General features: G+C 53.6%; 11 protein-coding genes across 11 annotated transcripts; 4 read left to right on the top strand and 7 right to left on the bottom strand.

Annotated features, from left to right (window-relative positions):
* Positions 1-1564: 1564 nt before the first annotated feature.
* J4E92_008695 (uncharacterized protein) lies at positions 1565-2371 on the top strand (the record flags this gene model as incomplete). The annotated part of the gene is made up of 1 exon (XM_051500046.1): positions 1565-2371. One exon carries the CDS (start codon positions 1565-1567, stop codon positions 2369-2371), a length of 807 nt encoding a protein of 268 aa, XP_051349744.1.
* A 175-nt stretch (positions 2372-2546) lies between these two features.
* On the bottom strand, positions 2547-3233 carry J4E92_008694 (uncharacterized protein; the record flags this gene model as incomplete). The annotated part of the gene is made up of 1 exon (XM_051500045.1): positions 2547-3233. One exon carries the CDS (start codon positions 3231-3233, stop codon positions 2547-2549), a length of 687 nt encoding a protein of 228 aa, XP_051349743.1.
* Positions 3234-3980: 747 nt separating this feature from the next.
* On the bottom strand, positions 3981-5878 carry J4E92_008693 (uncharacterized protein; the record flags this gene model as incomplete). The annotated part of the gene is made up of 2 exons (XM_051500044.1): positions 3981-5650; positions 5875-5878. The coding sequence occupies 2 exons, from the start codon at positions 5876-5878 to the stop codon at positions 3981-3983; spliced, it is 1674 nt and encodes a 557-aa protein (XP_051349742.1).
* Positions 5879-7399: 1521 nt separating this feature from the next.
* Positions 7400-8611, bottom strand: J4E92_008692 (uncharacterized protein; the record flags this gene model as incomplete). Its single annotated transcript, XM_051500043.1, has 1 exon — positions 7400-8611. One exon carries the CDS (start codon positions 8609-8611, stop codon positions 7400-7402), a length of 1212 nt encoding a protein of 403 aa, XP_051349741.1.
* A 1017-nt stretch (positions 8612-9628) lies between these two features.
* Positions 9629-10690, bottom strand: J4E92_008691 (uncharacterized protein; the record flags this gene model as incomplete). The annotated part of the gene is made up of 2 exons (XM_051500042.1): positions 9629-10302; positions 10435-10690. The coding sequence occupies 2 exons, from the start codon at positions 10688-10690 to the stop codon at positions 9629-9631; spliced, it is 930 nt and encodes a 309-aa protein (XP_051349740.1).
* Positions 10691-11059: 369 nt separating this feature from the next.
* Positions 11060-12427, top strand: J4E92_008690 (uncharacterized protein; the record flags this gene model as incomplete). The annotated part of the gene is made up of 3 exons (XM_051500041.1): positions 11060-11074; positions 11219-12091; positions 12140-12427. The coding sequence occupies 3 exons, from the start codon at positions 11060-11062 to the stop codon at positions 12425-12427; spliced, it is 1176 nt and encodes a 391-aa protein (XP_051349739.1).
* A 614-nt stretch (positions 12428-13041) lies between these two features.
* J4E92_008689 (uncharacterized protein) lies at positions 13042-16734 on the bottom strand (the record flags this gene model as incomplete). Its single annotated transcript, XM_051500040.1, has 3 exons — positions 13042-14159; positions 14213-14615; positions 14665-16734. The coding sequence occupies 3 exons, from the start codon at positions 16732-16734 to the stop codon at positions 13042-13044; spliced, it is 3591 nt and encodes a 1196-aa protein (XP_051349738.1).
* Positions 16735-17063: 329 nt separating this feature from the next.
* On the top strand, positions 17064-18000 carry J4E92_008688 (uncharacterized protein; the record flags this gene model as incomplete). Its single annotated transcript, XM_051500039.1, has 2 exons — positions 17064-17084; positions 17140-18000. 2 exons carry the CDS (start codon positions 17064-17066, stop codon positions 17998-18000), a joined length of 882 nt encoding a protein of 293 aa, XP_051349737.1.
* Positions 18001-18175: 175 nt separating this feature from the next.
* On the bottom strand, positions 18176-19356 carry J4E92_008687 (uncharacterized protein; the record flags this gene model as incomplete). The annotated part of the gene is made up of 2 exons (XM_051500038.1): positions 18176-18342; positions 18393-19356. The coding sequence occupies 2 exons, from the start codon at positions 19354-19356 to the stop codon at positions 18176-18178; spliced, it is 1131 nt and encodes a 376-aa protein (XP_051349736.1).
* Positions 19357-19964: 608 nt separating this feature from the next.
* Positions 19965-21680, top strand: J4E92_008686 (uncharacterized protein; the record flags this gene model as incomplete). Its single annotated transcript, XM_051500037.1, has 2 exons — positions 19965-20189; positions 20235-21680. 2 exons carry the CDS (start codon positions 19965-19967, stop codon positions 21678-21680), a joined length of 1671 nt encoding a protein of 556 aa, XP_051349735.1.
* Positions 21681-22278: 598 nt separating this feature from the next.
* Positions 22279-25212, bottom strand: PRP16 (DEAH-box RNA helicase prp16; the record flags this gene model as incomplete). Its single annotated transcript, XM_051500036.1, has 1 exon — positions 22279-25212. One exon carries the CDS (start codon positions 25210-25212, stop codon positions 22279-22281), a length of 2934 nt encoding a protein of 977 aa, XP_051349734.1.
* Positions 25213-25273: the final 61 nt, after the last annotated feature.

Genomic DNA, 25273 nt, shown 5'->3' with positions numbered 1-25273 from the left:
CAGCCAATTTCCGTCGTACCTCCAGAACTTATAACCCAATCTGACGCTGTCAGCCCGATTCAACAATCTACTCACTGGGTGTGAAGAGAGATACATACAGCCGTGGTCCCCCCGACCTATGCGACAACCACAAGTGTGTATGGCAGAGAGGGAAGGCGAGCCTTTGGCTACAGTTTGACACGGAGGCTGCCCAGGTGTGCGAATTTCTGACGATCTGAACGCGAAAAGCAAGGCGACTGAACCTTGATATCATTACGAATAGATTTATACAAGTGTGTACTACTGCTGAGATTGAATGAAGTGCACTGAATTGATGGTGTTGCGTCGGCTTCCCCATTCCGCGACTGGCGTGACGTCACCGAACCCTGCAAGATAGCCCGAACCGACCTCGGGACCCTACCACCCATCCCCATTATTACATCAACATCAACCTCCAAAAAGACTAGAAGATCTCTCAGCTACATGTAATGATCGGTATCTGTCATTTAAAGGCATCGTATACAGAGATATGTTACGAGTTCGCGTCCGCTGTCGATCAACAATCTGACGCACCTGGCAAATGCAACACCGGACTTTGGGGTAACGTCCGTGACAACAGACAAATTTCTCTCGTTGAATACACTTTTTTTCTGGTTCCGTATCTGCCCTGCGTCGGGACGTGCTCATGAACGGCACTTGCCATGATACTGTAACCATCATGGTTTGCTTTCATCGCCCACCAACTTTTCCTCCGCTTCTTCATTACATCTACCCATTCGTTCTACGAAAAGGGCGACAGGATTTCAATGTTAGGGTCAACTATGCGAGGCCAATGCGAGACGATCGGAACCGGACACTGCGATCAGGAGGACAGTTGTGACATGGCACATACTGGAATACCCGAGACCGCCACTTTACCACCGCATGATAGCGAGAAGGCGGACGAGAGCAGCAACGAGGATGAACGAAGTGACATCCTCGATGTTGGAGAACAGGCTAGTCCAGACAGGAAGCTCAACAAATGGCAGGCGTCGCTGATCTACATCACGAATCAGGTAGGCATAGGTATATTGGGTTTACCTGCGGCACTGCAAACTCTCGGGTTGATCCCAGGAATTATCTATATTATCGGGCTAGGTAGGTTAGACACTAGAAGAACGGACACTATAATCTATTTGCTAACACAAGTTCTGGTAGGCATCACGGTCATGTATACAGCATACGTCCTACTCCAGTTCTTCAGGAGATATCCTTCGGTCTTGAGTTGCGTCGACTGTTTCGGAATTATTGGCGGTACTCCTCTGGCTACTGTTGTAGGCATTGGCTTCGTGCTCAACCAGCTCTTTGCTTGCTCATCCGCCGTCATCACTATGAGCATCGCGCTTAACAGCATCTCGGAGCATGCCATGTGCACCATCTTGTTCATTCTGATCCCTACTATCGTTTCTTGCGTTCTGTGTATGCCCAGACGCATGAAGTTTCTGGCGGATTTTGGCAGTAAGTCTAGCTCCTGGTTTGTCACAAGAAAGGCTAATGTGTGGCAGTCCCTTGCACTATCTCGATCCTTGCTGCGACTATCATCGTTATGGTTGCACTTGGTATCACTGGACCTAACGGTGCGCCACCAGGATGGGAGAAAGAGATCGTGCTAGTTGGTCATCCTTCCTTCGCGCAAGGTTTTACCTCCGTTCTTAATATCGCTTTCGCGTATGCCGGCAACCAGGCATTCGTTACAGTGATGGCAGAGATGCAAGACCCGTCAATAGACTTCATGCCTTCGGTATTCATTCTACAGGGCTTCGCAATACCCATGTATACGACCGTTGGAATAGTAGTTTATGCATTAGCGGGACAATATACTACCAGTCCTGCACTCGGAGCAGCATCCATCATCACAGCTAAGATCGCGTATGGTCTTCTCCTACCTACGCTACTTGGAACATCGCTGGTGTTTGGCCATACATCGATCAGATACATGTTCATCGAGTGGTTACGCTTCATGGGCAGAGAGAGCGAGTACAGCCAAAACACCAGGCAGACCTGGGTAATGTGGCTCGGTATTGGCGCCACTTTCTGGACCCTTGTGTTCCTTCTCGCAAACGCCATACCACTCTTCCATTCGATCCTGTCGGTGTCGGCCGCGCTCTTCGTCTCCTGGTTTACGTTTGGGATATCGGGAGTCATGTGGCTCTACCTTAACTGGGACGTTCAGTTCCGCGATTGGAAGAAGACGTGTCTGGCTGTTCTAAACTGGACCATCATCGGCTTGACTTTGTTTGCGAACGGTGTCGGTCTATGGGCTTCCATTGAGCAGCTTGTAGCTGCGTACCATGATCCTCTCGTTCCTGTCGAAGGCTCCTTCACATGCGCTGACAATAGCGTTTGGGGGTAGCTAGGTATCCAGTCTTAGTTCTTGAGCTTTCGTATATGATGAAGTTCTCATGCGAGAAATACCAGAAGTAGACGAGACTGACCGCTAATGTTGAATGCTACGGCTCTGTCTTATGTTAAATTTCATTGTTTAAATCACGAGGACCAGACTAAAGACCTCCAGAGTCGCTCCTTATTTACATGACGCCTTTACATATTACTCGGACAGGCATAATGTCTTCTCGTACTCGATGCAGAAAGTCTTCCTGGTCTTGCCGAATTTCCTCATCCGTTCTTAGTTCAGTTCTATCCTGACCTATCGTCGTCCACCAGATACCGATAGTCACCCTTGCTGGTAGAAACCTTGCTTCTTGCAGAGCGTCCCTGATATCAGTCGCGTACATCAACCCACGCTCTCTTCTCAGATCTGCTCTCGACGTAGACGGCGGTGGTATATTGCAATGCATGCGATCAGTCAGACGCACTGCCTCCAGACTGTCAATACCCAGATCGAGTTCTTCCAATGCTGGGAAGCGTGCCAGAAGGGCAAAAACACGCTGCATCTCATCCAAAAGCTCGAGGCAGAAAGCCTTGTGAACGGCGAAGAGTTCAATCATATTGTCTGGATTCATCATTACAAGATCGATACTGAAGCTGGGAATGGTGATGTATTTGACCAGCTTCCTGTTCTCGACTCCGATTTGGCGATAGAATTCTCGTGCCACCCAGCGTATGGACTCTGAGCCGTTGTGGAGAAAGAAGTTGAAACGGCTGAAGCAGTAGTTGAGAAGCTCGTCGTGGAAGATGCGGCTGACGAATACAAGGCTTTGAATGCTTTCGAGACCTTGCAGTTTATAGCCAGTGTGTCGCTGTCGGACGCTCATGTTGATCGTTCGACTCTGGAAACTTTGCGCGAGAAGATAGTGGTATATCTGCTGGCGGATTTCGAGTGGTAGCCTGAGAAAGCCCGGGATGGTGGTTGCCATTGTCAATGACGTTGATGAAGTTGTCGATGCTCGGGTATTCGAATGCAGTGTCGATAGCGGTGACTGCGCAATCAGCTGTCTGTGGAATATCTACGAAACATGCACGTGGAAGAGATGTGCGATAAGACAAATACCTATTCGCGGAAGGTCTGGTTCAGATGCAGAGATCTCAACGCATGCATCGGAAGGCGCCTAGGTCTGTGCTCATGCGGCACAGCAACCCCGCAAACGGCCTACCCAATTCTGTAGACAATGCTGTCGGTGACATCTCTCGTCAGGCTTGCTTCTCCATGTTCAACTACGGGAGTGGGATTCGCACCGCCTGATCTCCGGCGTTGTCGCAGGATCCATGCCTGACATGCCACGTCTAAATTGCGTCCCACCGAGAAGATTAGCAACCTCCACCGACCCAAAACATGAGCGATTTCACGGCTGGGAACATTGCGCACATACCAAAGCTTGTTTGAACAGGATATTGCTATTTGTTGGCAAATAGATTAAACACTAAAAACTACCTCCAAGCCACCTTCGCTATCGACTTGCAGTAAACATAGTATGGTCAGAATGAAGACAGATGCAAGACGTGAACGCATAACGTAGCTAAACGTGATTGACAAAAGAGCTACGGGCTACATCATAGGGACTCTACAAGGAGACATCGATGGAGATGTTAAGACCGTCGAGAAGAGCGTCGACGCAGCCAAAGTTCTGCTCAACGTTGAGGTCACCGGGCGCCTTCCAGCCGTCGTTGGCGAAGGAGAAAACGCAGGACTCGGGACCGACGCTCTCGAGAATCTTCTTCATGGCAGTCTTCTGCTCCTGGACACCGGCAACAGCCTTGCCGTTGGAGGTACCAGCGCTGGGCCAGCCGATCTCAGTGATGAACTTGCCCTTGGCAGCGGCCTCGGGGCAGACCTTGGCGGCTTGCTCGAGTTGCTGAGCAGCGAAGTCACCAGCCATGTCAGCGGTAACGGACTGGGTGAAGTAGGGGTGGATCTGGACGGTGAAGATGTCGATGTGGTCGCAGAGAGCATCACCAATCGTCTCCCACGATCCAACAGTCTCGGTGGTGGTGATGGCGATGTCAGAGGGGAAGCCGGCGCCACGGAGCTCATCACGGACGTAGTCGAGGTAGGAACCAAGCTCGCTGACCTCGCAGTTACCGTTGAAGACGCACTCGTTTCCAACAATGACCATGGCGACAGAGTCCTTGGGGGCGTTCTCCTTGATGTCGTTCAACTGGTCGTTGGCGTAGCTGGAGAAGGGACCCTTTCCGGCCTTGCCACCGGCCTCGAGGAAGATGCCGTAGATGACCTTGAGTCCGTACTTGGTGCACTCAGGGACAACGTGCTCGAAGACACCGCAGTCAGTGCTGTAGGAGCGGATGGTGGTGAAACCGAGCTCAGAGATCTTCTTGATGTCGGCAGCAATCTCGTCGGCGGTCCTGCAGTTACCGTCGTTGGCGTAGGGAGTGTAGGTAATAGCCCACTTGTCGCCGTTGGTCTTGATGTGCTCACCGTTGTTGTAGCTGCCGGTGGGCTTGGGCTTGTCAGAGCCGTGGGTGGCGCTGGGAGTGGGCTTGGGCTTCTCAGCCTCCTTGGAGGAAGCAGGGACCTCAGGGGTGTAGGCAGGCTTGGACGCCTCGGGAACCTCAGGGACAGCAGGCTTGGAGACCTCAGGAACGGTGGGGTAAGCCGGCTTGGAGGGAGCAGGGACCTCAGGGACCGCGGGCTTGGTGGTCTCGGGAACCTCAGGGACAGCGGGCTTAGTGACCTCAGGCACAGAGGGGTAAGCGGGCTTGGAGTTCTCTGGGACGGGGGCAGGGCCAGTGGGCTTTCCCTCCTCCTCAGTGCAGGTAGTGGAGGTCTCCGGAACAGCGGGGACAGCTGGGGTGGAGTGCTCTGGGACGGGAGCCGGGCCAGTGGGCTTGGGGGCCTCCATGGAGGAAGTCATGCCCTCCTCCTCAGTGCAGGTGGTGGAAGACTCCGGGACAGCGGGAACAGCTGGCTTGGAGGACTCGGGAACTGCGGGGTACGCAGGTGTGGAGGACATGGGCACCTCAGGGTAGGCGGGCTTGGAAGACTCGGGCATCGCGGGCATGCTGGACTCGGGAACCGCAGGCTTGCTGGACTCAGGAACAGCAGGGTAGCCGGGCATGGAAGATCCGGGTACTACGGGAGCCGGGCTGGAGGGAGCCGGAACGACGGGAGTGTACATGGAAGTCTTTCCCTCCTCAGTGCAGGAGGTGGAGGCGGTCTCCGCATGGACGGAAGTTGGGACAGCGGGCATGGTGGAGTTGGGAGCCATGGAGGGCACTGAATCATGTTAGTCGCTGAAAGACAATGGCCATAACTGTTCCTCTTTGTTCACGGCTCCTTCTAACATGGGTTTCACATACTTGCGGTTTCGTAGACGGTGGTGTAGACCGTGCAAACCTCCTCGGGAGCGTAAGCTCCACGGCGCATGTGGAATCCAGCATGAGCCTTGTGCTGCGCGGCAACAGCAGACCCAACGAGGGCAGCTGCAACGTAAGAGTAACGCATCTTGATCTTGTTTACGTGGTTTGGGGTGGCTAGGGGTAGTGGTGATCGTCCGCTGAGCGAGTGAAGCGGGTAATATTAAGTAAAGTGTGTAATGAGTGACGGGGCACAAAGGCCAAGGGTGCTTGTCAACGAGGCTGGTGATGCGTAACTTGAAAGCCTTGCGTAGTGAGAAAAAGAAGGAAACCTTGGGGAACACAGCGGTTTTGACCTATGTGCCATGGCCTGTGAGCACCAGTTGGTGGAGAACTGCCTCTAAGGCGTTAGGTTAGGGGTCCTGGAAATTGGCGTGATCATTGTTGTACAAGAACGGCATGGGCGGCATCCTACGGCTCTATTGAGATCGTGATGTGCTCCGAGCGGAAATGAGTCTGGGGTATAATTGTCGTGTTAGGTCGAGGGTGGGTCCAGTCTAGGTCGGGATGGGGCTAGCCTACTTTCACCCTGAGCAACCCTTCCGTGCAGGAGAGAGCGTCACGGCAACAAACACCACACCAAATCTTTGCGCCAACTCCGCCGGGGAACGAGTGAACTCTATCGCAGCATAGCCACTTGTTGCATTTCTCTTAGCTGCCATGTGCCCGATAACCGTTTTGGTAAGACCCTCCTCGTGTCGCTAATTAGGACCCATCGGATGGTTCCATCCTCATCAAATCCACGGCAACGCGCATATCAGCAATCACAAGTAGCAATCGCGAACGGCTAATCTTTGTGCAGCTCGTAGTAGAGCAAGGGCACAGCTTGCGCCACCATGCAGGTACAGAACGACTTGTGCAGGGTTCTGCCTACCGGGCGTTCTTTAATTGGCCGAAAGCCGCATCGAAGGGTTGGGGTGGAAGTTCAGGCGGTGCTGGATGTTGGTGCGTGCCCCTTTTCTCTCACGACTCAAGAGCGGCCGGCGCCTTATTACCGCGCCCACCGCTATTGATGGACATCACTAAACTCTCCGCTTGACGATACCGCGTTCTTCGGCAGACAGACACCCGCGAGCTGCTAAACATAGATGTGGCTAAGTGGAATTTTTCGTGCGCATGAATACGGTGTGTATGTCAACTTTACGAGCGGCGATCCATCGCAATTACAATGGCGCGTAGTCAGTTGTACCAAGCGCTGCGAGCCTTGGGTGCCTGGTCGGCATTGGCTACATAACTCGGTGCCGAGCGATTGAACAAGAAGTCAGGCGACCACTCTGTACCCGCGCTGACAGAGCCTTCTGTCCCATAGCTATAGGCAGTCGTTCGCCGATAAGCGATCATTCAAGCTAGAATATGTAGCAAGCAAGCTCCAGCATTCGTCGACTCGTTGGTATTCCTACGGCTTCCTCCGGTCCTCAACTCACACCCCCAGGATGGTCACGTTATACACTTATGGATTTGCATACAACTTAAGAACTGTAGTGAGTCGAGTATGTATTGTTATGCCATGAAATACCGCAATGCAGATCCAATTCTTCCAGGACTTCTTCGAGAACATCACTACGACCCAGTATTCTGATCCACCCCCAGAGTCTGGACTCCCACCTCCCTACTTCGCAACGACCTCATCCTGCCTGTAGTACTTCGATCTGATCATATCGGCAAAATGCTTAGCTCCATCCCGACTGAAATGCCCCTCTTTCCCCTTTACCGTTTTGAATGCCGCCTTTGTGGACCGTGGAAACATTTCCTCCTCGTAGTCTTTCACAGCAGCATCCAGAGATTTCTCTCCACGGCACACTTTGACAATCTCCTTCCCCAATACCAACGCGTCTTTCATGCCCGTGTTGACTCCTAGTCCAGCAAACGGTGTGAAGACATGCGCAGCGTCGCCGATAAGGGTAACGCCTGAGCGAGAGGGCCAGCGAAATCCAACCGGCAGCTCGTACAGCTTGCGAGGAATGAGACTGTTTTCATCAGAGGACATGATGACACGCTTGAGGTCATCGTGTATATGAGAGAGGTAGCGGTCGACAAAAGTGTTGCGCGCCGTCGCTTTGTTGTCCCAATCGATGCCACACGTCTGCAGGAAATCCTCTGGTGCATGCACGCTGGCGTACGTCCCTAGGCTACCGTCACCTTGCCGTTGTGACTGCACCGCGCAACCCTCCCCAAAAGCGAACATCGAGCCCGAGCCGACATAGTCAAGCAGCCAGGGATCAGCCTTGATGTCTTTGCACGACACTGCGATAGAAGCTATACCTGAGTACTGTGGCATTTGGTCGGTGAGAAGTTTGCGAACCTTGGACCACGCGCCATCTCCCCCGACCACGAGATCGAATCCGGACTCTTTCGTGTCGTCTGAGAAGTGCAGATCGTATTTCCCCTCTCCTTCATCAGAGGGCACAACTTCTTTCAGCTTCTTTTCGAATTGTACGGACCCCTCCTTCAGGTTCTCGAACATCAGCGTCGCCAACGCCATTCGATCGATCTCAGGCCTTCCCTCAAACTTCTCATCCTCTTTGATGTCTTGCTTGTCAGCGCCGTTCTCATCCCAAAGTACCTCTCCGTCCAAAGTCACAACCTTCATGCAGTCGCTCTCTGGACGTGCATGTTTGGCGAACGGTTCCCAAAGCCCTGCTTCTTTGATGGCGAGCTGACCGGATTCTGGGTGGAGGTCCAGGGAGCCGCCTTGCGTGCGGAGTTCTGACGCGGACTCGAAGATGATGAAGGGGATAGAGTGCTTCTGAAGGATGTTGGCGAGGGTAAGAGAGGCAGGGCCAGCGCCAACTAGGCCAATCTTGGGTTGAAAAGGCTTCATGATTGATCCCATGGCTATTCAGGGGGGTAGCAGTTCCTTGACTGGTGTCTTGATGGACTCGGATTGCTGTTCGCGATTTTTTTGGTGATGACAACTTCTTCAATTGTAAATGCAGGGCGTGAGCAAAGCGGAAAGTAGTACAACTGGAGCTTCTTGAATCAAGATCCAATATAAATGATATCACACCTTCAAACCTCGCGATATATACATCTACACCTGTTGTGCTGCCTAGTTCAAGCGTCACGTGTCTCGTCCTCGCGCGGACCTTCGGGTCGCGAATGTGTACACAGCGCGAGTTTGACGCGTCGGGCCCGAAACTGCTCGAAGTGCCGAAAGTTTGCGCCTCGAAAGCCAGCCGCCACAGACATGAATTCAGAGACTGGGAATGACCTTCGAGATGCCATTCACTTCGCCATCAATTGATGGGCTGTTCCAGAGGGCCTGGAAATGCATAACTCACATGTGCACGAGGTTCGTCCGAGATCAACGTGGCTCGACGGTCGCGTGAGTCCAGCCAAGTTAGTGCTTACTGAGAATAAATAAGGTTACATGTCGCAACGCGCCTTATCTGCATCAAGCTTTGAGCCAAGTGATGTTCGGTGAATGCTGTGCCTGGAGCCGCAAGCCGTTGGAACGAGATGCGAAAGGAGCAATCACATGATGCCATTGTTCTTCTTCGTCGAAAAGAACCGGTACGAGTTCCATGTGTTGGGATCTGATCGCGTTGCTTTTTCTTGTACTGCGCGATCGTTGTCCGCAATTACCTACGTCAATCTAAAAGTATTCTACGATCCGAAGTGATTTCCTACATCGCATCCGAGATCCAGTCGCCAAATGAGGCGGATCCTGTTTAAAGACCTCCACACTCAGAGTTGTGCGCACGTGAAGTATCTGTTCGTGTGTGCCGTGTTGTTGTTGGAACGTGCTGCCGGGTCCATAATTCCTGACACCCAACAGGAGATAAGACCCTGGCCAGCTTGCGAATCCAGAACCCGGCACGTCATCGCAATGCGATGATCATGCCAAACCCAGCCCTCCTCCGACCCTCCCCAGACCAGCTCTCTTGCTAGCCAGGGCAATATTATGGACCGTGTTTCCAATCCTCACTTTGACAGCATCAAAAGCAGCCTCAGGTGCCTGAACGAACTTACTGGTGTCGATATCCTGGACCAGAGCAACCCACTCAGGGTCAGGCTCAGCCAGGTTCCAAGCGATGCTGACGTGGAAATATTGCGAATAATCATGGCTTTGAGGCTCATTCTTGTCGACCTTCCTCCGCTTCGGACCGTCATTAGAGTCATGGCTCTCCTTCGGACCGTCTCCCACTCCGCCTGTATACAGACCTGGATGACCGCTGTATTGGGTCGCGTCGTTGCATGCTTGTAGCAGGCGGTTAAGTTCGTTGAGCCGTGACTTCTTAATGCCAAGGACCAAAAACCATCGATTGCGATCGAAGTTGGACACCCATTTCAAGTTCTGAAACTCAAAATTGAAAGCGCGCACTGCGGACCGCCGCACAGCAACACTTAATGATTCCAGAAAAGGCTCTCTGCTGTCGGTGTTGATTTGCAAGGTGCGCGACAAGGAGACATGAAGAGGTAGCGACGCACCCAGTTCTGATTGAAGAGATGGTAGGATCTCTGGTACGGGCAGTTTCTTCGTTCGCTTGGCATTTTCAAGATCAATAGTATCTCTCACATGCTGTAGTAGGCTGTGTAGAGCATCAGACTCAGGCTGTGTAGGTATCCCTCGAACGCGTTAGTCTGTCATCCATATTGGTGGGGAGTTTTTCTGGGTATCCTTACACTCTAAGTAAACATGACTAGGCCACTTGCCCTCGACGTGAGGTACAGCCCGTTTTCGTCCACCGTGTAGGCTTGGGTTGTCGCTAGTGCTGACGCGCGCATTTGTCGCGTAGAGGTCGTGAAAGGCTGGCGGAAGCGGTGGCAGGGCATCCCCAGAGGCGCTGTGCTTGCGCTTCGATGTAGGTTTGGCGGCAGATTGTGCCGTCTGGGCAAAGGCATCGAGGCTGTTATCATCATCATCCGAGGCAGAATCTGGATAATCGACCAGCGACATGGCGGGCTGGATCGTGATGGTGAGGGATCATCGTAGCTGTCGTCACTCGTGGAGAGGACCAAGCGGCGGGCCCACTTGCAGCCTAGCGCATCCGCATGACGTATGGCAGCGATTGGGCCGCTCTTTTCTCCAAGAGCGGACAAGAAGAAATCTGACGCAGGGCCGCGACTGCGAACCGATGATGTACGCGTCCACGGTACCTGCCAAGTCAGGCCTTTATGTAGTTCGCTCTCCCTCCCGTCACCTGTTCTTTCCTCTCGTATCCATCTAGCACCTGACACTCGTCCGACCACTAATCTCCATCACTACAACTACTCCAACCTCCCCAAGTTCGTGAACTATCAAACACTAGCACACAAACCAACCATCATGGCAATGGACGCAGTAAGTATTTATCTTTCGTTCGCTCCGGGCGCATGATTGGACAATCTATTGTGCCTCCCATGTGCGCCGGCACGCCTCACTAAGCCCGTCTCAAAGCAGTTCAGCGCAATAAATCATCGTTAGACATTGAAGCTGACTTAGCAGGCCCATCATGCGTTGATCGATCCTCTGATCGAACCAGACCCAAGCGATGAGACTGGCCTCAACAGCCACTTCCGCTCCACATATGCTCCCGCAGCACCCATCACACCACCCGGATCCGCTGGAGACGCCAAAGGCCACCCAACCGTCAGTGTCCACAACACCGGCAGTTCCGTCGAGACCAACCCATTCCGCCGTTCCCGGGCTTCATCCGAGGCAAAGGGCGCTTCGGCATCAGTATCGCAGGTTGGGCAGACTACACCGCAGAGTAGGAGGTATGATTACCCATCCCCTCCTGCCTCTGCCAGCCCCAGACGTGCCCATTTCTCCGACAACCACCGCGCGGAAATCTTCGGACCCATGAACGGAAGCCGACCCCGACGATCCAGCGAAAATGCCCCTGCATCCATGAAGAAGAGCGGAGTAACGCGAGACCGCTCAGGCTCACTGAGAGAGCGCTATCCTGGTGACAAGTCACACAGGCCTCTTGACCAATTGCGTCATGATGAGAAAGTTGCTCACCGTGCTCCCCATCTTAGGAAAAAGAACTTCCAAGGCGCCGACGTCATCGATCGTCTCGACAAGGCACCTTTCGGTCGGTACCATCACGAGGGCCCATACGATGCTGCCAGTCTCGCTCGCAACCGCGTCGAAAAATACAGTCCCCTCGCGGCGGTCAAGGACTCGAACGAGGAGGCTTTGAGGGCTACTCCACGGGAGAACATCGTCGACTCTGTACAGAGGCATCGTCCCTTGGAGGGAGTCGCCATCGTACCACCTGGCATGGCTGATCGTTTCGGAAGAGTACTCAATTATGAAGAGGGTGCTGACCTGATGCGAGAGCCTGGAGCTGACTACCGTCGCTGGCCTGGTGTTGTATGTTCTGCAATAATTCCTAGGCCGAACTTTGCTAACACATCACAGGAATACCACCCAGACGATCTCAAGGGCAAGGGTGAGCCTTCCTACTCCATCGAGAAGGCCCTGAAGGACCACAAGCGCTTCGGCGACAGCGGCACAGAGATGACCACCCGCAGCTCTCGCACTCGCAGCGTTGGCCATGCCGAAGCACCCGGCATCGTCCCTTCCGTCGCTACCGACGCTGAAGCCTCTGGCATCGGCCGCAGCAACACCACTGGTAGGAGCGTTGGCGGCGCAATCAAGAGGCGTCTCGGTAGCATCCGTCGTCGCAAGCAAGAAGCCGAGATCTAGGGGATCTCGCTCTTCCCACGCTCCAAGCGCTTTTCCGAGGCTCCGCACGCACACGCAACGGCTTGATACCCATTCCGTTTTAAGCGACTTTTCGAAATTGTATACATACGCATGGCATACTAACGCATATTGAGCGTCATTGTTTTCCTTTATGTTTTGGGTTCGACGGTATTAGCGCATAGATGACGTACATTCATGGTATATCATAGTTTGCGCCGCATATGGGGGCTCGATAGGAGCCGTGTACGATATACGAGTAGTTTTTAGTAGGTTACGATTAATGACACACGTAAATTGTCCAAACTTGTGCCAAATGGTCAAAATGCATGACATATGTTCTTATTGATATTATCTACTATCTATGACACCTACGCAAGCAATGAGCAAGAAACGACTACCCAATCGCATACCCACCCAATGCCTACGCCAAACAACATCTCCCAACCCAACGCACGTAATACAAACGCCTACTACTGACTACATAACGACATTCAAACTCCATAATGCGCGCTGAAATATGCAACAAGGCGCGAGCAAAAACAGCAAACGGGTAACAACATGCAACCAGCCTAATACGCCACATTAACGAGAAAGGGATACCCCTTCCCCTCCCATCACATAAAACTCATCTTAACCTCCTTCTCCTGCCCAAAATCATCCTCAAACTCATCAGCCCAAGCATTATGTCCTAGATCACCCGTGGACTGCGCAGGACCCAAACTACTCGCATGCGATTCCGTCTTCGCTGAACGCAACGGAGGGCGTTCTGCAGGGCCTGTAGCATCGTCCCAAGACGGCTGACCAGTAGTAGCATCTGCATTCCAAGGCTGGGCAGTGCCAGAGTTGTTTTTACTGGGTGTGCCCGAGTCCCAGGGCGAGGATGTGCCGGAGCGACTTGGTTGTAGGGGTAAGGGTGATGCGGGGAGGGGGTATTTGTTCGGTGTTGTAGCGGAGGAAGGGGGGTCGCGGAACGAGGTGTCAAATGTCATTTCCATTTGACTCGCGCCGGGGTCATCGAATTCGTCGTATTCGTCGTAGTGGCCGTTGGATGAAGGAGAAGGTTTTTTGGCATCTGTGCTTGGTATGCCTAGACTGTCGTTGTAGCTCTTCGTTTCCCTAAGCGTCGAGTACGGACTTGTTGTCTGGGATGGGGATACGGTTGCGATGTCGATCTTCATGGGTGGGAGCGTGCTCTTGATTTCTTTAATCTCGAATTCGGCTTCGGCGTTGTATTCTTTGCTTTCGGCGGCTAGAGTTGCTACTTCCTTTCTGATTGCGTCGATGTCGAACATGACCTGGTTCTCGGCGAGTTTCGCGGGGTCTTGGTCTACGTCTAGCTTCCGGTGGCCGGGCGGAGCTGCGGTGGAGTGTTCGTCGTAGACTTCCCAGTCTTTCTTGTCGGCCTTTTTCTTCTTCCACCAGCTTAGTTTGCCGCCTTTCTTCTCCTTCTCTTGTGCTTTCTTCTCCAGGTCTTTTCGCGCTTCTTCGATCTCGTTGATGAGCTCACGCTGGCGGATTTCATGATTCTCGGGGTCTGGGTCTTCGATCTCGGCGAATTCGTCGGATTCAACTAGCCAGCCAACCTCGCGGAGTAGCTTGGGCATGGCGGCACGGTAGGCCATGTGGCCGGGGACCAGCTCGGTCACGTTTACGTTCTCGATGGTCGGGATCTGGACAGGCGCGAGACCAGCTACGCGCATTACACCACCACTGGTTGCACGGAAAAGGTAGCCTGGACCCGCTGTTAGCAGTTGACAGCAAGTAGAAGAAAGATACGCAACATACCCAAGATCCAGTCATTGGTAGCATACCCATTGACAAACCTTCCCGGTACGACAGATCTTGCCCTGATGTACTCATCATGCTTGGCTACTGCCGGTGTACCGAACATGTACACATTCTGCACAATACCAAACGCCCCTCGATTCGCAAGTTCTTTCAGACATGAGAATATGACTCTTGAGCCTAACGAGAAACCGACAAGGGTGACAGGTCGTGTCCCGAGGTTGCGATCGATGAGTGAGTCTGCAAGAATCAGTCCAGCCATGTCTGCTCGTGCTTGCGAAACGATCCACGGATTATCGATAAGGTAAGAAAGCTTGGTCAAGGCCAGGGGAAGTGTCATGGCGGCCATGAGAGCTGTAAGAACGGTACTTCCCAAGACTTGTTGGAGACCTTGTGTGAGAGCCTGTTGTGGTCAGTAAGCACCTTTGCAGTTTGCATGTATATAAACTCACTTCAGTGGCAAGGATGTTGATTGTGTCACCCATACTCCTCAGCATCTCAGGTTCCCATAGCACGGAATATATATCGCCCATGATGGGATCGACCGTACTGTACGGAAGACGGACATCGTCAACCTTTCCGTTCATCCAGCCTGCCAACGTAATGATGAGATGTGTTCTCTTGTTGTTGTGAAGCGGACGGTACTCGAACGTCTTGACAGCACCTGTTCGCCTGTTCATGGCTCGTACGCCGACAGTACTACCCGTGACTACGCCAGTCGATGTAATGATAGCGGCACCGCCAGCACCAGCTAGGAAACTACTCGTGCCTGCCACGCCAATTGTCGTAAAGCCCGCAGCGAGACCAGCACCAATGACTGGAGCAAGAAGTCCAGCAGACAATCCGATAACAAGACCACCGCCAACAGTTGCAAGACCCATGAATGCCAATCGCTTGTTGCGTGCCCGCTTAGCTCGGCTGACCATGTGTTCATCCTCGTTCCAGTTCTCTTTGTCTGCTTGTTCCTGCATCTCCAAAGCGTCGGTGACACGCTTTTCGAAGCGACAAGCTTCCAGCCAGTCTACGCTGAGATATTGCCCAACTTGCTGAAACAGCTCTCGTGAACGTGAATCATAGACCGAGTCGGCGATGAGTACCAAGAACAGATCGCACAAGACGGTCCACCGCAAATCGATATCCAGGTTCTTACTAGTGGGAAGTTGTGACGGCGACCTGACTTCTGGATAATCAAAATCGTCATCCTGGTGCTCCTGGTACGGCTGGGGAGGCGGTGTTTGCAGATCGTCTTGCGACTCCATCGTCGAAGCCCTCTTCAGTTTTGACTTCTCTGCGGGTGATTCGGGGCGCGGCGACGATATAGACGGTCTGGCAGAGTCTGAGTCGTTCACCGTCTCCGCGTCTTCCGCTGCGGGATTCTTTACTCGCGCATTCTGCATCAGTGCTGGTGTAAGGTCTCCAGGAACCACGCCGTGTTCAGACAATTGCTCGATCATGATCTGCTCAGAGGCGTTGATGTCCATGTGCCCGTAAATCTTGACCATGATCTTCTGTGCCCACATCTTTGTCGTTCCTGACTGTAGCTCGAGCAGCTTCTTCATCTTCTTGTTGGTCGTTTCGAAGTTGGAGAACTTGCGTTCCATCTCCACCATGGCCAATCGTACCAGACCGACGTATGCGACACGCTGTCCTTCGGTGAGGAGGTTCTTCGTCGCCTGCATTTGCGAGAGCGGGTCCCGACCCTCCTCGTCTTCATCGGCTAGTGCAGTACTCCTCTCCTTGAACAGATAGGCGGTGTTGTCGTCCATGCTCGTTTGCGAGTCAGCATCGTCGTCCATTATAACCCTGGTGTATCCTTTGGCAGCGCCTCCGACGTTGGCATAACCGTGCATGTCTTCCAGCTCTTCCGTGTTCTCCTCCGCAATGAGCCTGTTGTCGTCGTCGTACATGTCGTATCGAGCGTATGCGGGCATAGTCTGCCATTCGCCGTCGTCTTCTTCCTTCTTCTCCTCCTTGACTTCTCTTTGTGACTGTATGACTGCATGCTGGTGTGAATACTCGGATACGGTCGGAACGCTCGTTTGTTGGGGAAGTGAAGGCGCGGCACTCGTGCTTGTGCGTGTTTCTGTGGTCTCGGGAGGCTTTGTAGGTTCGGGTGTGTCTTGCTTCGTTTCCACAGGCTTGTCTTCGGGTGCCTTGGGGTCGGTGTCCTCCACGGGCTCCTTCGCCTGCCCATTGACTTGCGGTGTCGCATCGCTTTCCTTCGCAGTAACCTCAGGTGCGGCCTCAGAAAGCTTTTCCACCGTACTCTCTGCCTTGATTTCGTCCTTTTCTTGTGCTGGCACCGCGACCTCCTTCGGACCCGCCGCTGTAGAGGCTACGGCATCCTCAAACTTCTCCCCTTCCGAGTCGGAACTGTCCTCCACGGGCGTCCGCGGCCGCCTCTTCCGTATAGGCAGACCAAAATCATCGTATTCAACCGCTTCATTGGGTTCCTTCTTCACCTCCGCGGTCTCGGCATTATTTCCCTCATTCTTGGGGGCCGCGGCGGGGTTCTCGCTCATACTGGTGGGGACTACCGTGAGAAACGCATGGAGAGGCAGGTTCGCAGTCGTATCAACAGGGAAAAGCGCAGGGGCCGCCGTAGGGAGCAATCCAAATGTATGTGCGGGTACGTACAATATGTACAATTAGGCGTGGGATGCCCTGAGGCGGATTTACTAAAGCGGAGAGCAACGGGGGTGTCTCCAAGCCGCAGACGTCGCATACGGGGCTAGCGTCGCACGCGTGTGGCTGGTGCATGCGTTAGATTCCGCCCTCTGGGTCCAAACTTTGGCCGCATCCAACTTTTTTTCCCCGCGAGTAATCAACCACTCCCAAACACACAGTCGCCATGAAGTTGAAGCGCGCAAAGGTAAGCGACGGAATCTTATTGCACGTCCTCGAGCAGTCTACTAATCGCACCACAGGCGTACAAAAAGCAGCTCCACCAATACGAACTCAACTTCGGCTTCCGCGAACCCTACCAAGTCCTGCTCGATTCACAGATCCTCGAAGATGCCTACTCCTGCAAGATCGACCTCCTCGCGCGACTCCAGAAGATGCTCGGCGGACAGGTGAAGCCCATGATCACGACGTGCGACATGCGACACCTCTACCTCGCAGAACCCAAGAACGAGACCCTCATATTACAAGCCAAGGAGTACGAACGTCGGCGGTGCAACCATCAAGATTTGGAGAAGCCGCTGAGCACGCTCGAGTGCCTGAGCTCTGTGGTGGATCCCAAGGACAATGCGACAAACAAGCATCGATATGTCGTCGCCGCCAACGACCCAAGCACGCGCGCAAAGATGCGACAGATCGCCGGCGTACCCATCATATACCTGTCCAAGTCTATAGTGCTCATGGAGTCTATGGCTGATGTCACGGAGCAACACCGCGAGCGAGAAGAAAAATCAAAGTTCAAGTTGGGACTCAAGGGACAGCGGAAGCCAGATGCGGCCACGGCCCCGAAGAGGAAACGAGAAGATGAGGGACAAGGTGATCAATCTATTGGAGATCAGGCTACGGGAGACGCAAAGCCCAAGGCAAAGAAGCGCAAGGGCCCCAAGGGACCCAATCCGCTGAGCGTCAAGAAGCCGAAGAACGACAAGACGACCAAGCCCAGTGCTACCAAGAAGTCGCGGCCGTCTACATCTGAGACCAACGGTGGAGACAGTCAGAGGGGCGACCGGGAAGAATCAGCACCTCGTAAGAGGAGGCGGAAGCACAAGTCCAAGGCTGATGATGGCGGCGATGCGCCGGATGGAGGTGAGCCTGCCTCGCCATGATAGCTGGAGCAGGAGAACCTGGTCCAAGTGTGGGCCAACATGCGATACCCGACGTACTGGAGGCTGTCAGGTTTGAGAGCCGAATGGGCGGGACAACCTACCATGATCGTATGTCATGCATAATATAGGTCAATTGGGGCGAGTCCGTTGAAGGGAAAGACTCGCGATGGTAGTCCTATACTCTCTTGCCTTGCGCAAGGAGATCAGAGACCTTAGGCGGAAGAATAAGCGCACTCCGGTCGTTGCGCTTCACAAACTCGACCACGACTTCAGCAGTCTTTTCCGGGAGGTCTTCGTGGAGGAAATGCCCAGCAGCAGGGAAGACCTGGAGTTGAAATTTACCTGTATTACATTAGATACCTCATACAAAAGCGACAAGGCGATAGACATACCTTGCATCTGCCCAATCATCAGTTCCTTATCCAGCCTGTCGGTTCCAGCGAGCAGCAGCAACTTAGCACCCTTTCCGCTGAGGAACTTGCCGCTCATGCCCGTGAACCAGTTTTCCCAGTATGGCTCTGTGCTCGCGAGCTCCGTCCGCCATGCCCATCGCCCATCCGAGTTCTGTAGTAGCAGGCTTGGTACGCTTGCTCGCGCTGACTGGGGGTTGCGTATCGTTCGTGATCGGATGTGCCACTCGATAGCAGCAGGAAGCGAAGGGAACGACTTGGGCCTACTCGCAAGGTAAGTGTGCATATGTGCCAGTGTTTCCATGGCCGAGCCTTCGACAACATCAAGCACTCCAAAGCCCAGCAGCTTGTTTCCTAGTAAGCCCTTGTTCGCAGCGTCGGTGACGACTGCACCACCCAGACTGTGTCCTATCAACACAATCTGTGGGAGCTCTTTCCAGTTCATCTTGCTCTTGGTCAGCGACAGCATGTCGACCAAATCTTGACTGAGCTGCCCAATGCTCAGGTCGTTGTCCACTTCTCCACTAGCGTTCCATACTACACTTCCGTGGTCGCGTGCTTCGACAGCTAGGATCCCAATTTCTGGCATGGCCCTGCGAATCTCCTTGGCTGCCAGCGCAAAGGACATTGCTGAGCTCCCAGCGCCATGGTGGAGCACGACCAAGGGTGCTTTCGCTGTCGCCGGCGGTGTGAGGTATACGTGAAACTTGGCATGCCCTGACCCATCCCTGCGCTGCTCAAGATAGAACTCCTGGGCGTAGTAGTCGGACCAATGTATTGCGGGGGCGGGTCTTAGTGTATTTGACGGTCTGACAGTACCGGTGCTAGACATTGACGATGCCGAAGACGAGTCATCTTCGTACTCGGGAGGCTCCTCCTGCAAGGGCTCCGGCGGTGGCAGGGAAGAAAGTTTAGTCTTTGCGAACTCTCTAGCCAAGCTGGACATGGTGGCTTGGGCGAGGCTGTATTTGTGTCGAAAAATCAGGGTTTCGTGAGCGTGGAGATCCGCCCGTCAGTGATTGGCCGCTAGCTTCTCTTGAGCGTTCCAATATGTCGTGGCCTGGAGGCGTGAGGGGATTTGACGCAGGCGGGGTGCTATCAGATAGACGGCAGGGATAAAGGCCAATGTCTTAGCGAGAGGCCGTTCGAGGCAAAAAGAGATGCATCGCGAAGCCCGTTTCGCAATCCAATGACGCAGCGGCGTTAGACGACAGTGAGATGCGGCACGAGGCTGGGCGGTACCGTGGAGATGGTTGGTACGTGGTAGGGATCGCTTGGAGGTTTCCGCGGGACGATCTAGCCTTCTGATGTGCGCTAGTCGCGAACTTGGATGAACTGTGATGATGACGTCGGTCGATCTTTGGCTTAGCGCGTCAAGCATAAGTAAAACCTCCACGCCCCCGGTCGCCTTCCTCGAAGCTTCACGAGCTTTGAATAGCTCCAATCTCTTCCAATCTCTCCTGGGACCTCTACGGATCCTTGCAAATCACCGATAAGTGTTATCGTCCGCTAAAACTACCATATCGCAGGTGTTTGTAGCTCCAAGAGCTCCCAATGCCCAGCATGTGGAAAGGAAATGACAACGACAATGGCGGCCAGGGTCTTCTGTCGGCTCAGGAACCCACACCAATCTCCAACGACGATGGAGCGTCGAGGTCCTCGCGCAGAAGTAATGGAGCATCGAGGAGAAGCGAAGAGCCCACGGAGAGGACCCGTCTTCTCGACCGTCCCAGGCCACCACCCAACTCAGATGGCTACCTCGATCCAGATGACCCAGCTGTGAGTTATTCGAGGTTCTTATCAATATTTATCTAACCATGTCAGGTGTCACCATACAACCTATGGACTGTTCGCGCCATGCGATACTTGACCATCCTCTTCCTCGTAGTCACCTTCTTGTGGTGGGTGCTTTTGCTGGTCTCCATCTTCGTCTCCCCTCCTGGCCTACACACTCGTGGATCCGGCTTCTTCGACTTCGCCTACACATGTCTCACCCTTGGCAACCTTCTCGTCGCAACCATCTTCTTCGTTACTCCTGCCAGAGGCCTGCGCATCACCACGGCTATCATCGCCGGACTCCTAGCCATCGACATGATCCTCATCTTGGCCATTCCTCGCATCAGGCTCGAGGAAGGCTGGGTCGGTATCGCAAGTGTTGTCTGGGCTTTCGTCATGGCTGTTTGGTGCATTCTGACCGATCGTGTCGTCGCATACGGCAAGCACGAAGAGGAGGAACGTCTTACTGGCCGAGCCGAGACGCGCCGCACACTGAAGGAATGGCTTGCTGTTACCGTCGCTACGATTCTTACCGTCGTTTTCATCGTCATCGTCATCTTGATGACTGGAACCCTCGGCATGCGTGGCCGCGACGCAACACTCAAGATGTATGGTGAACGCATCCTTGTAGACGGTGACAAGTATGCCGTGCATCTCGCCTGCGTCGGAAACGTCACCCAGACCCACGGCGTCGACGACCCTACCATCCTCCTCGAGGCGGGCGAATCGCCATTGGAGTACGACTTCGAGCACTGGGCCTACGCAGCTTACAAGAACGGTACCATCTCCCGCTACTGCTACTGGGACCGCCCCGGCTATGCTTTCTCTGATAACGCACCCTCCCCACACTCGGCCGGCATGTCCGCAGACGCATTCTCGGAAGCTCTTGCTAAGGCTGGAGAAGAGGGTCCTTATATTCTGGTCTCTGCGGGTACTGGCAGCATCGTCTCCCGTATCTTCAGCTCGCGCCACTTGAAGCAAGTCGTTGGCATCATGATGATCGACCCTCTCCACGAAGATCTTCTGCATCGCATCGGTGGACCCGGTCGTGGTTTCATTCTCTGGGCTTGGGGTATCATCTCACCAATTGGCACTGTCCGTCTCGCAGGCGCGCTCTTCAAGGGTCGCACTCGTGAAGACCGTGTCTACGGCCGCAACGCATACCAATCGGGCAAATACATCAAGGCTCAGCTCCAGGAGAACCTTGTCGCTGACAGCCTGACTAAGAACGAGGTCTCGTCTGCTAGGAACATTCAGAGCGCCAACACTCCCCTCGTCGTCGTCTCCAGCGGTATCAAGGTCAAGACGGACTCTGAGTGGGAGCGAAAGCAGAAGGATCTGACTACCCTTACTGACAACCTCGTCAGCTGGGATGTTGTCAACAAGGCACCTCATCAGGTCTGGGACACGCTCGACGGACGCACTGTCATGGAGAAGCGCCTCAAGCAGCTCGTCAAGGCTGCCGCCAAAGTTAAGAGCGAGGCTGAGGAGTAGAAGCATCTATCCATCACAGCAAGATGCTCTACGATGTTTTGGACGGGCTCCTATATGTTAGCGATACAGTTTCGGAAAATTCTTCTCCTTGCAAAGTTGATGCTTCATCTCTATTATGTTCTGGGCTTTCCTTGGCATACCCTACGGCGTTGCATGGTTAGGTTTCTTGTCTTCTTTACATGTAGCACGAGCACATATCAGATACTAGTCTAATGTTTAAGACAATGTTCAATGATCTCGTCGTGTCGTGCGCAAAAATGATTTGTTTTTGTCCGTGTTGTATCCATTACCTGAGAAGGATACATTCAGGGTACACCTCACAACTCAATAGAATCGATAACATTGTAACCCTGTGAACCAATCTTAGGAATCTGTGTGCTCGCAATTACCACTGATGTAGTCGCCACAATAGGTCATAAGCTAGACAATGGATCCGTGAAAAGTAGCTGAGGATCTCCTGGCGCGGTTCAGGTATGATGAATAAAACAAAATTACATAAACATATTCTGCAATGCATACCAATCGATCCACTCCATATACTCTTACTCTCTCCTCAATACCCCCGTGTAAAACCCTAAACACATGCCATCCCACCCAGCTACCTCCTTCCAAACTTCTTCTTCCCAACAACCGGTCTCTTAACCACGCCCTCCACATCCGCCTCCTTCTTCTTCACAACACCCTTCTTCTGAACCACCGGCCCATTCTCCTCTTCCGCAATCCTCCTATCCTCGTTCGCCTTGTCCACCGCCATCTGCGCCTCCAGCTCAGCTTTCCTGTTGAACTCCGTTTCCATAATACGCTTATCCCTCGCTGAATACCCTTTCTCTTTGATGCTGTAGAAGACCGCGCCCATGTCTGCGAGCCAGTGTGGATCCACAGATGTGACACACGACATGTATTCTTTACTTGTGAGGATGAGTTCGTGGTATACGACGTAATCGGGCAAGTAGCCCAGACCGTACAGAGCAGATGTGGGGTGGAGTTGGATGGTGACGCTAGTACGCAGGTTGATGTACTCGCCTATACCTTTCACCTTGGCGGCTTGGTGGTAGTAGCCTGAGCAGATGCACTTACGTATTACGTCCCAATCGGTACCACACGAAACGAGCTTCATCTTCTGCTTGGACATAATGTCGTAGATCTGGTCGCGGATTTCCTTGGCGCGGCGCAGCGCTTTGGGGTGCAGGAAGTGGCGGATACACCAGCCGTCGGAATAGCCGTTGACTTTCCATTGCGTGTATACGTGTAGGAGGGTGAGGTGGTCAGACTCTGGGACGAAGAACTTCTCACGCGCGGCGTCGGATTCTTCTTGGCGTTCTTTGGGGCGGTAGAATACGGAAGGCACAGAGAGCATAGCAACGATTGTGAGCATTTCTTCGCTGCACTCCATTTCCGTGGCTGTGATGATGAGCTTTGCGAGGGAGGGGTCCATGGGGAAAGCGGTCATGGTGCGGCCGAGTTCGGTGAGGTTGCCGATGTTGTCGAGGGCGCCGAGGGCCCAGAGATCGAAGAGAGAAGTTGTTATTGTGTCTTGGGGTGGCGGGTCCATGAAGTCGAAGTCTAGCAAGTCTCGTACGCCGAGAGACTTGAGGAGAAGAACCGTATTGGCGAGGTTTGTTCGTTGAATCTCTGGGATGGTCTGGATGTAGAATTCATCCCTAAAAGCTCTCTCCGTGTACAAATGGAAACACTTTCCAGGTCCAGTACGTCCAGCGCGACCAGCACGTTGAGAGGCATTGGCCTGTGAGATGGGTGTGATCTGGAGCGTGTCCATGCCCATCTTCGGGTTGTAAACCTTGAGCTTAGAAAATCCAGCATCCACCACATACATGATGCCGTCCACCGTCAAACTCGTTTCTGCAATGTTGGTGGCCACGATGACCTTGCGTACGCCAGGGGCTGCTCTGTCGAAGATCTTTGCTTGCAGATCAGCAGGCATCTGACTGTAGATTGGAAGAATGCTGAGTTTCGGCGGGTCGTTGAGAAGTTTCAGCCTTTCGGCGACCAGTTCGCATGTGATTTCAATGTCTTCCTGACCCGTCATGAAGACCAGAATATCGCCAGGCCCCTGGGAGACATGTATGGCGAGCACCTGCTTGACTGCGCTGTCGACATAGTCCTCGCATGGGGACCGCGAGTATTGGATGTCAACTGGAAATGTTCGCCCTGGAATTATGAACTCGGGAGCTCCTCCGTAGAAGCGCGAGAATCGTTCCGAGTTCATGGTAGCTGATGTGACGATTAGCTTGAGGTCTCTTCTGCGTGCCAGCACTTTTTTGAGAAGTCCCATCAGTACGTCGGTGTTCAAAGCTCTCTCGTGGGCCTCGTCCATGATGATGCAGGAGTATTTGTCCAGGTCCGGTTCCACCAATGACTCTCGGAGTAACACACCATCCGTCATGTACTTGATCTTGGTCTCTTTGCTGGTGCAGTCTTCGAATCGAATGGCATATCCGACCTGTCCACCAAGTTTCACCTCCATCTCTTCACTCACACGTTTCGCAACACTCATGGCTGCGACACGGCGAGGCTGCGTACATCCGATCAGCCCTTGTTTTGCGTACCCGTCCTCAAAAAGGAACTGGGTCAGTTGGGTCGTCTTTCCAGAACCCGTCTGACCGACCACGATAACGACTTGGTTGTCTCGAATAACGCGTAGGAGATCTTCCCGGACTGCAAAGGCGGGAAGGTACTGTCTCTGCTCTCTAAGCGTCTTGCTCTTACTGAAAGCACTCGCACCCTCTTGTTTGCTGAGATGCTGCGCAAACTTGCTGCCGCCCTGCTTCTCCTCGTCTTCTGGGCCTGGGGCAGCACTATCCGTGTCTTCTTCTTTGACCCCCATGATGTTTCCCAGCGTGGTTCCCTTCGCACTGGTAGCCTCCTGCGTCTGTTTCGCTCGCTCTTTCTGTTGACGTTTCTCCTTGACAACGCGACTACCTCGCCGACTGAAGACGGCCATATCGCTCTGCGGATCGCGTACGGCCGGAACGGGGTCGATTTGCTTGGTGAAGACAGTCTTTCCGTCCAGAAACGGGGGCTTCAAATCGTGCACAAGAATATGCACCCGCATCGCGTCCTCCTCGTCGTCGAAGTCGTCGTCAAGATGTCTCCTCTGGGCCACTCCAGACTGCAACATGCGGTTGGTTTCCCAAGCATCGACATCCTTCTGCTTCTGCTGCGCGCGCATACTTGCTCGGTTGTTCTGCTTCTTCTCGGTCATAGCAGCCTCCCGTTGCGCATCCAGCCATGTGCTCTCGGCACCACCAAAGGGGTTGTGGGTATCGTCTCCGAAGGTGTGTCCGTTCTCCTCACCGCCGTACCAGTCGCGATCCAGCGCCATGGAGTCGAATTCCTCCACCAGAGGCTCTGACCCTTCTAGAGGCCGCTGCGATGGGTTTGCGCCATTGTCGCGTGAATTTGTATGCCGGGCAGAGGCAGGCTGGTTGGGCTTGCGAAACTTGGGACGGGGCGCGATGGAGTATTCTTCAGGGTCGAGCTTGCGCCGTTTTGGGCTGTGACCGCGTTCCATGGTGACCGAGGTACCGGGGACGCTTTAGACAAGGCAGGGCGAGTGAGCGTATGGAGGGAGG

Source organism: Alternaria infectoria (genome assembly GCF_024043175.1).
Source record: "Alternaria infectoria strain BMP 0036 chromosome Unknown scaffold_18, whole genome shotgun sequence".
Classification (NCBI taxonomy): domain Eukaryota; kingdom Fungi; phylum Ascomycota; class Dothideomycetes; order Pleosporales; family Pleosporaceae; genus Alternaria; species Alternaria infectoria.
The sequence above is the reverse complement of the archived record's forward strand: the minus strand, read 5'-3'. Positions and strand labels throughout refer to the sequence as shown.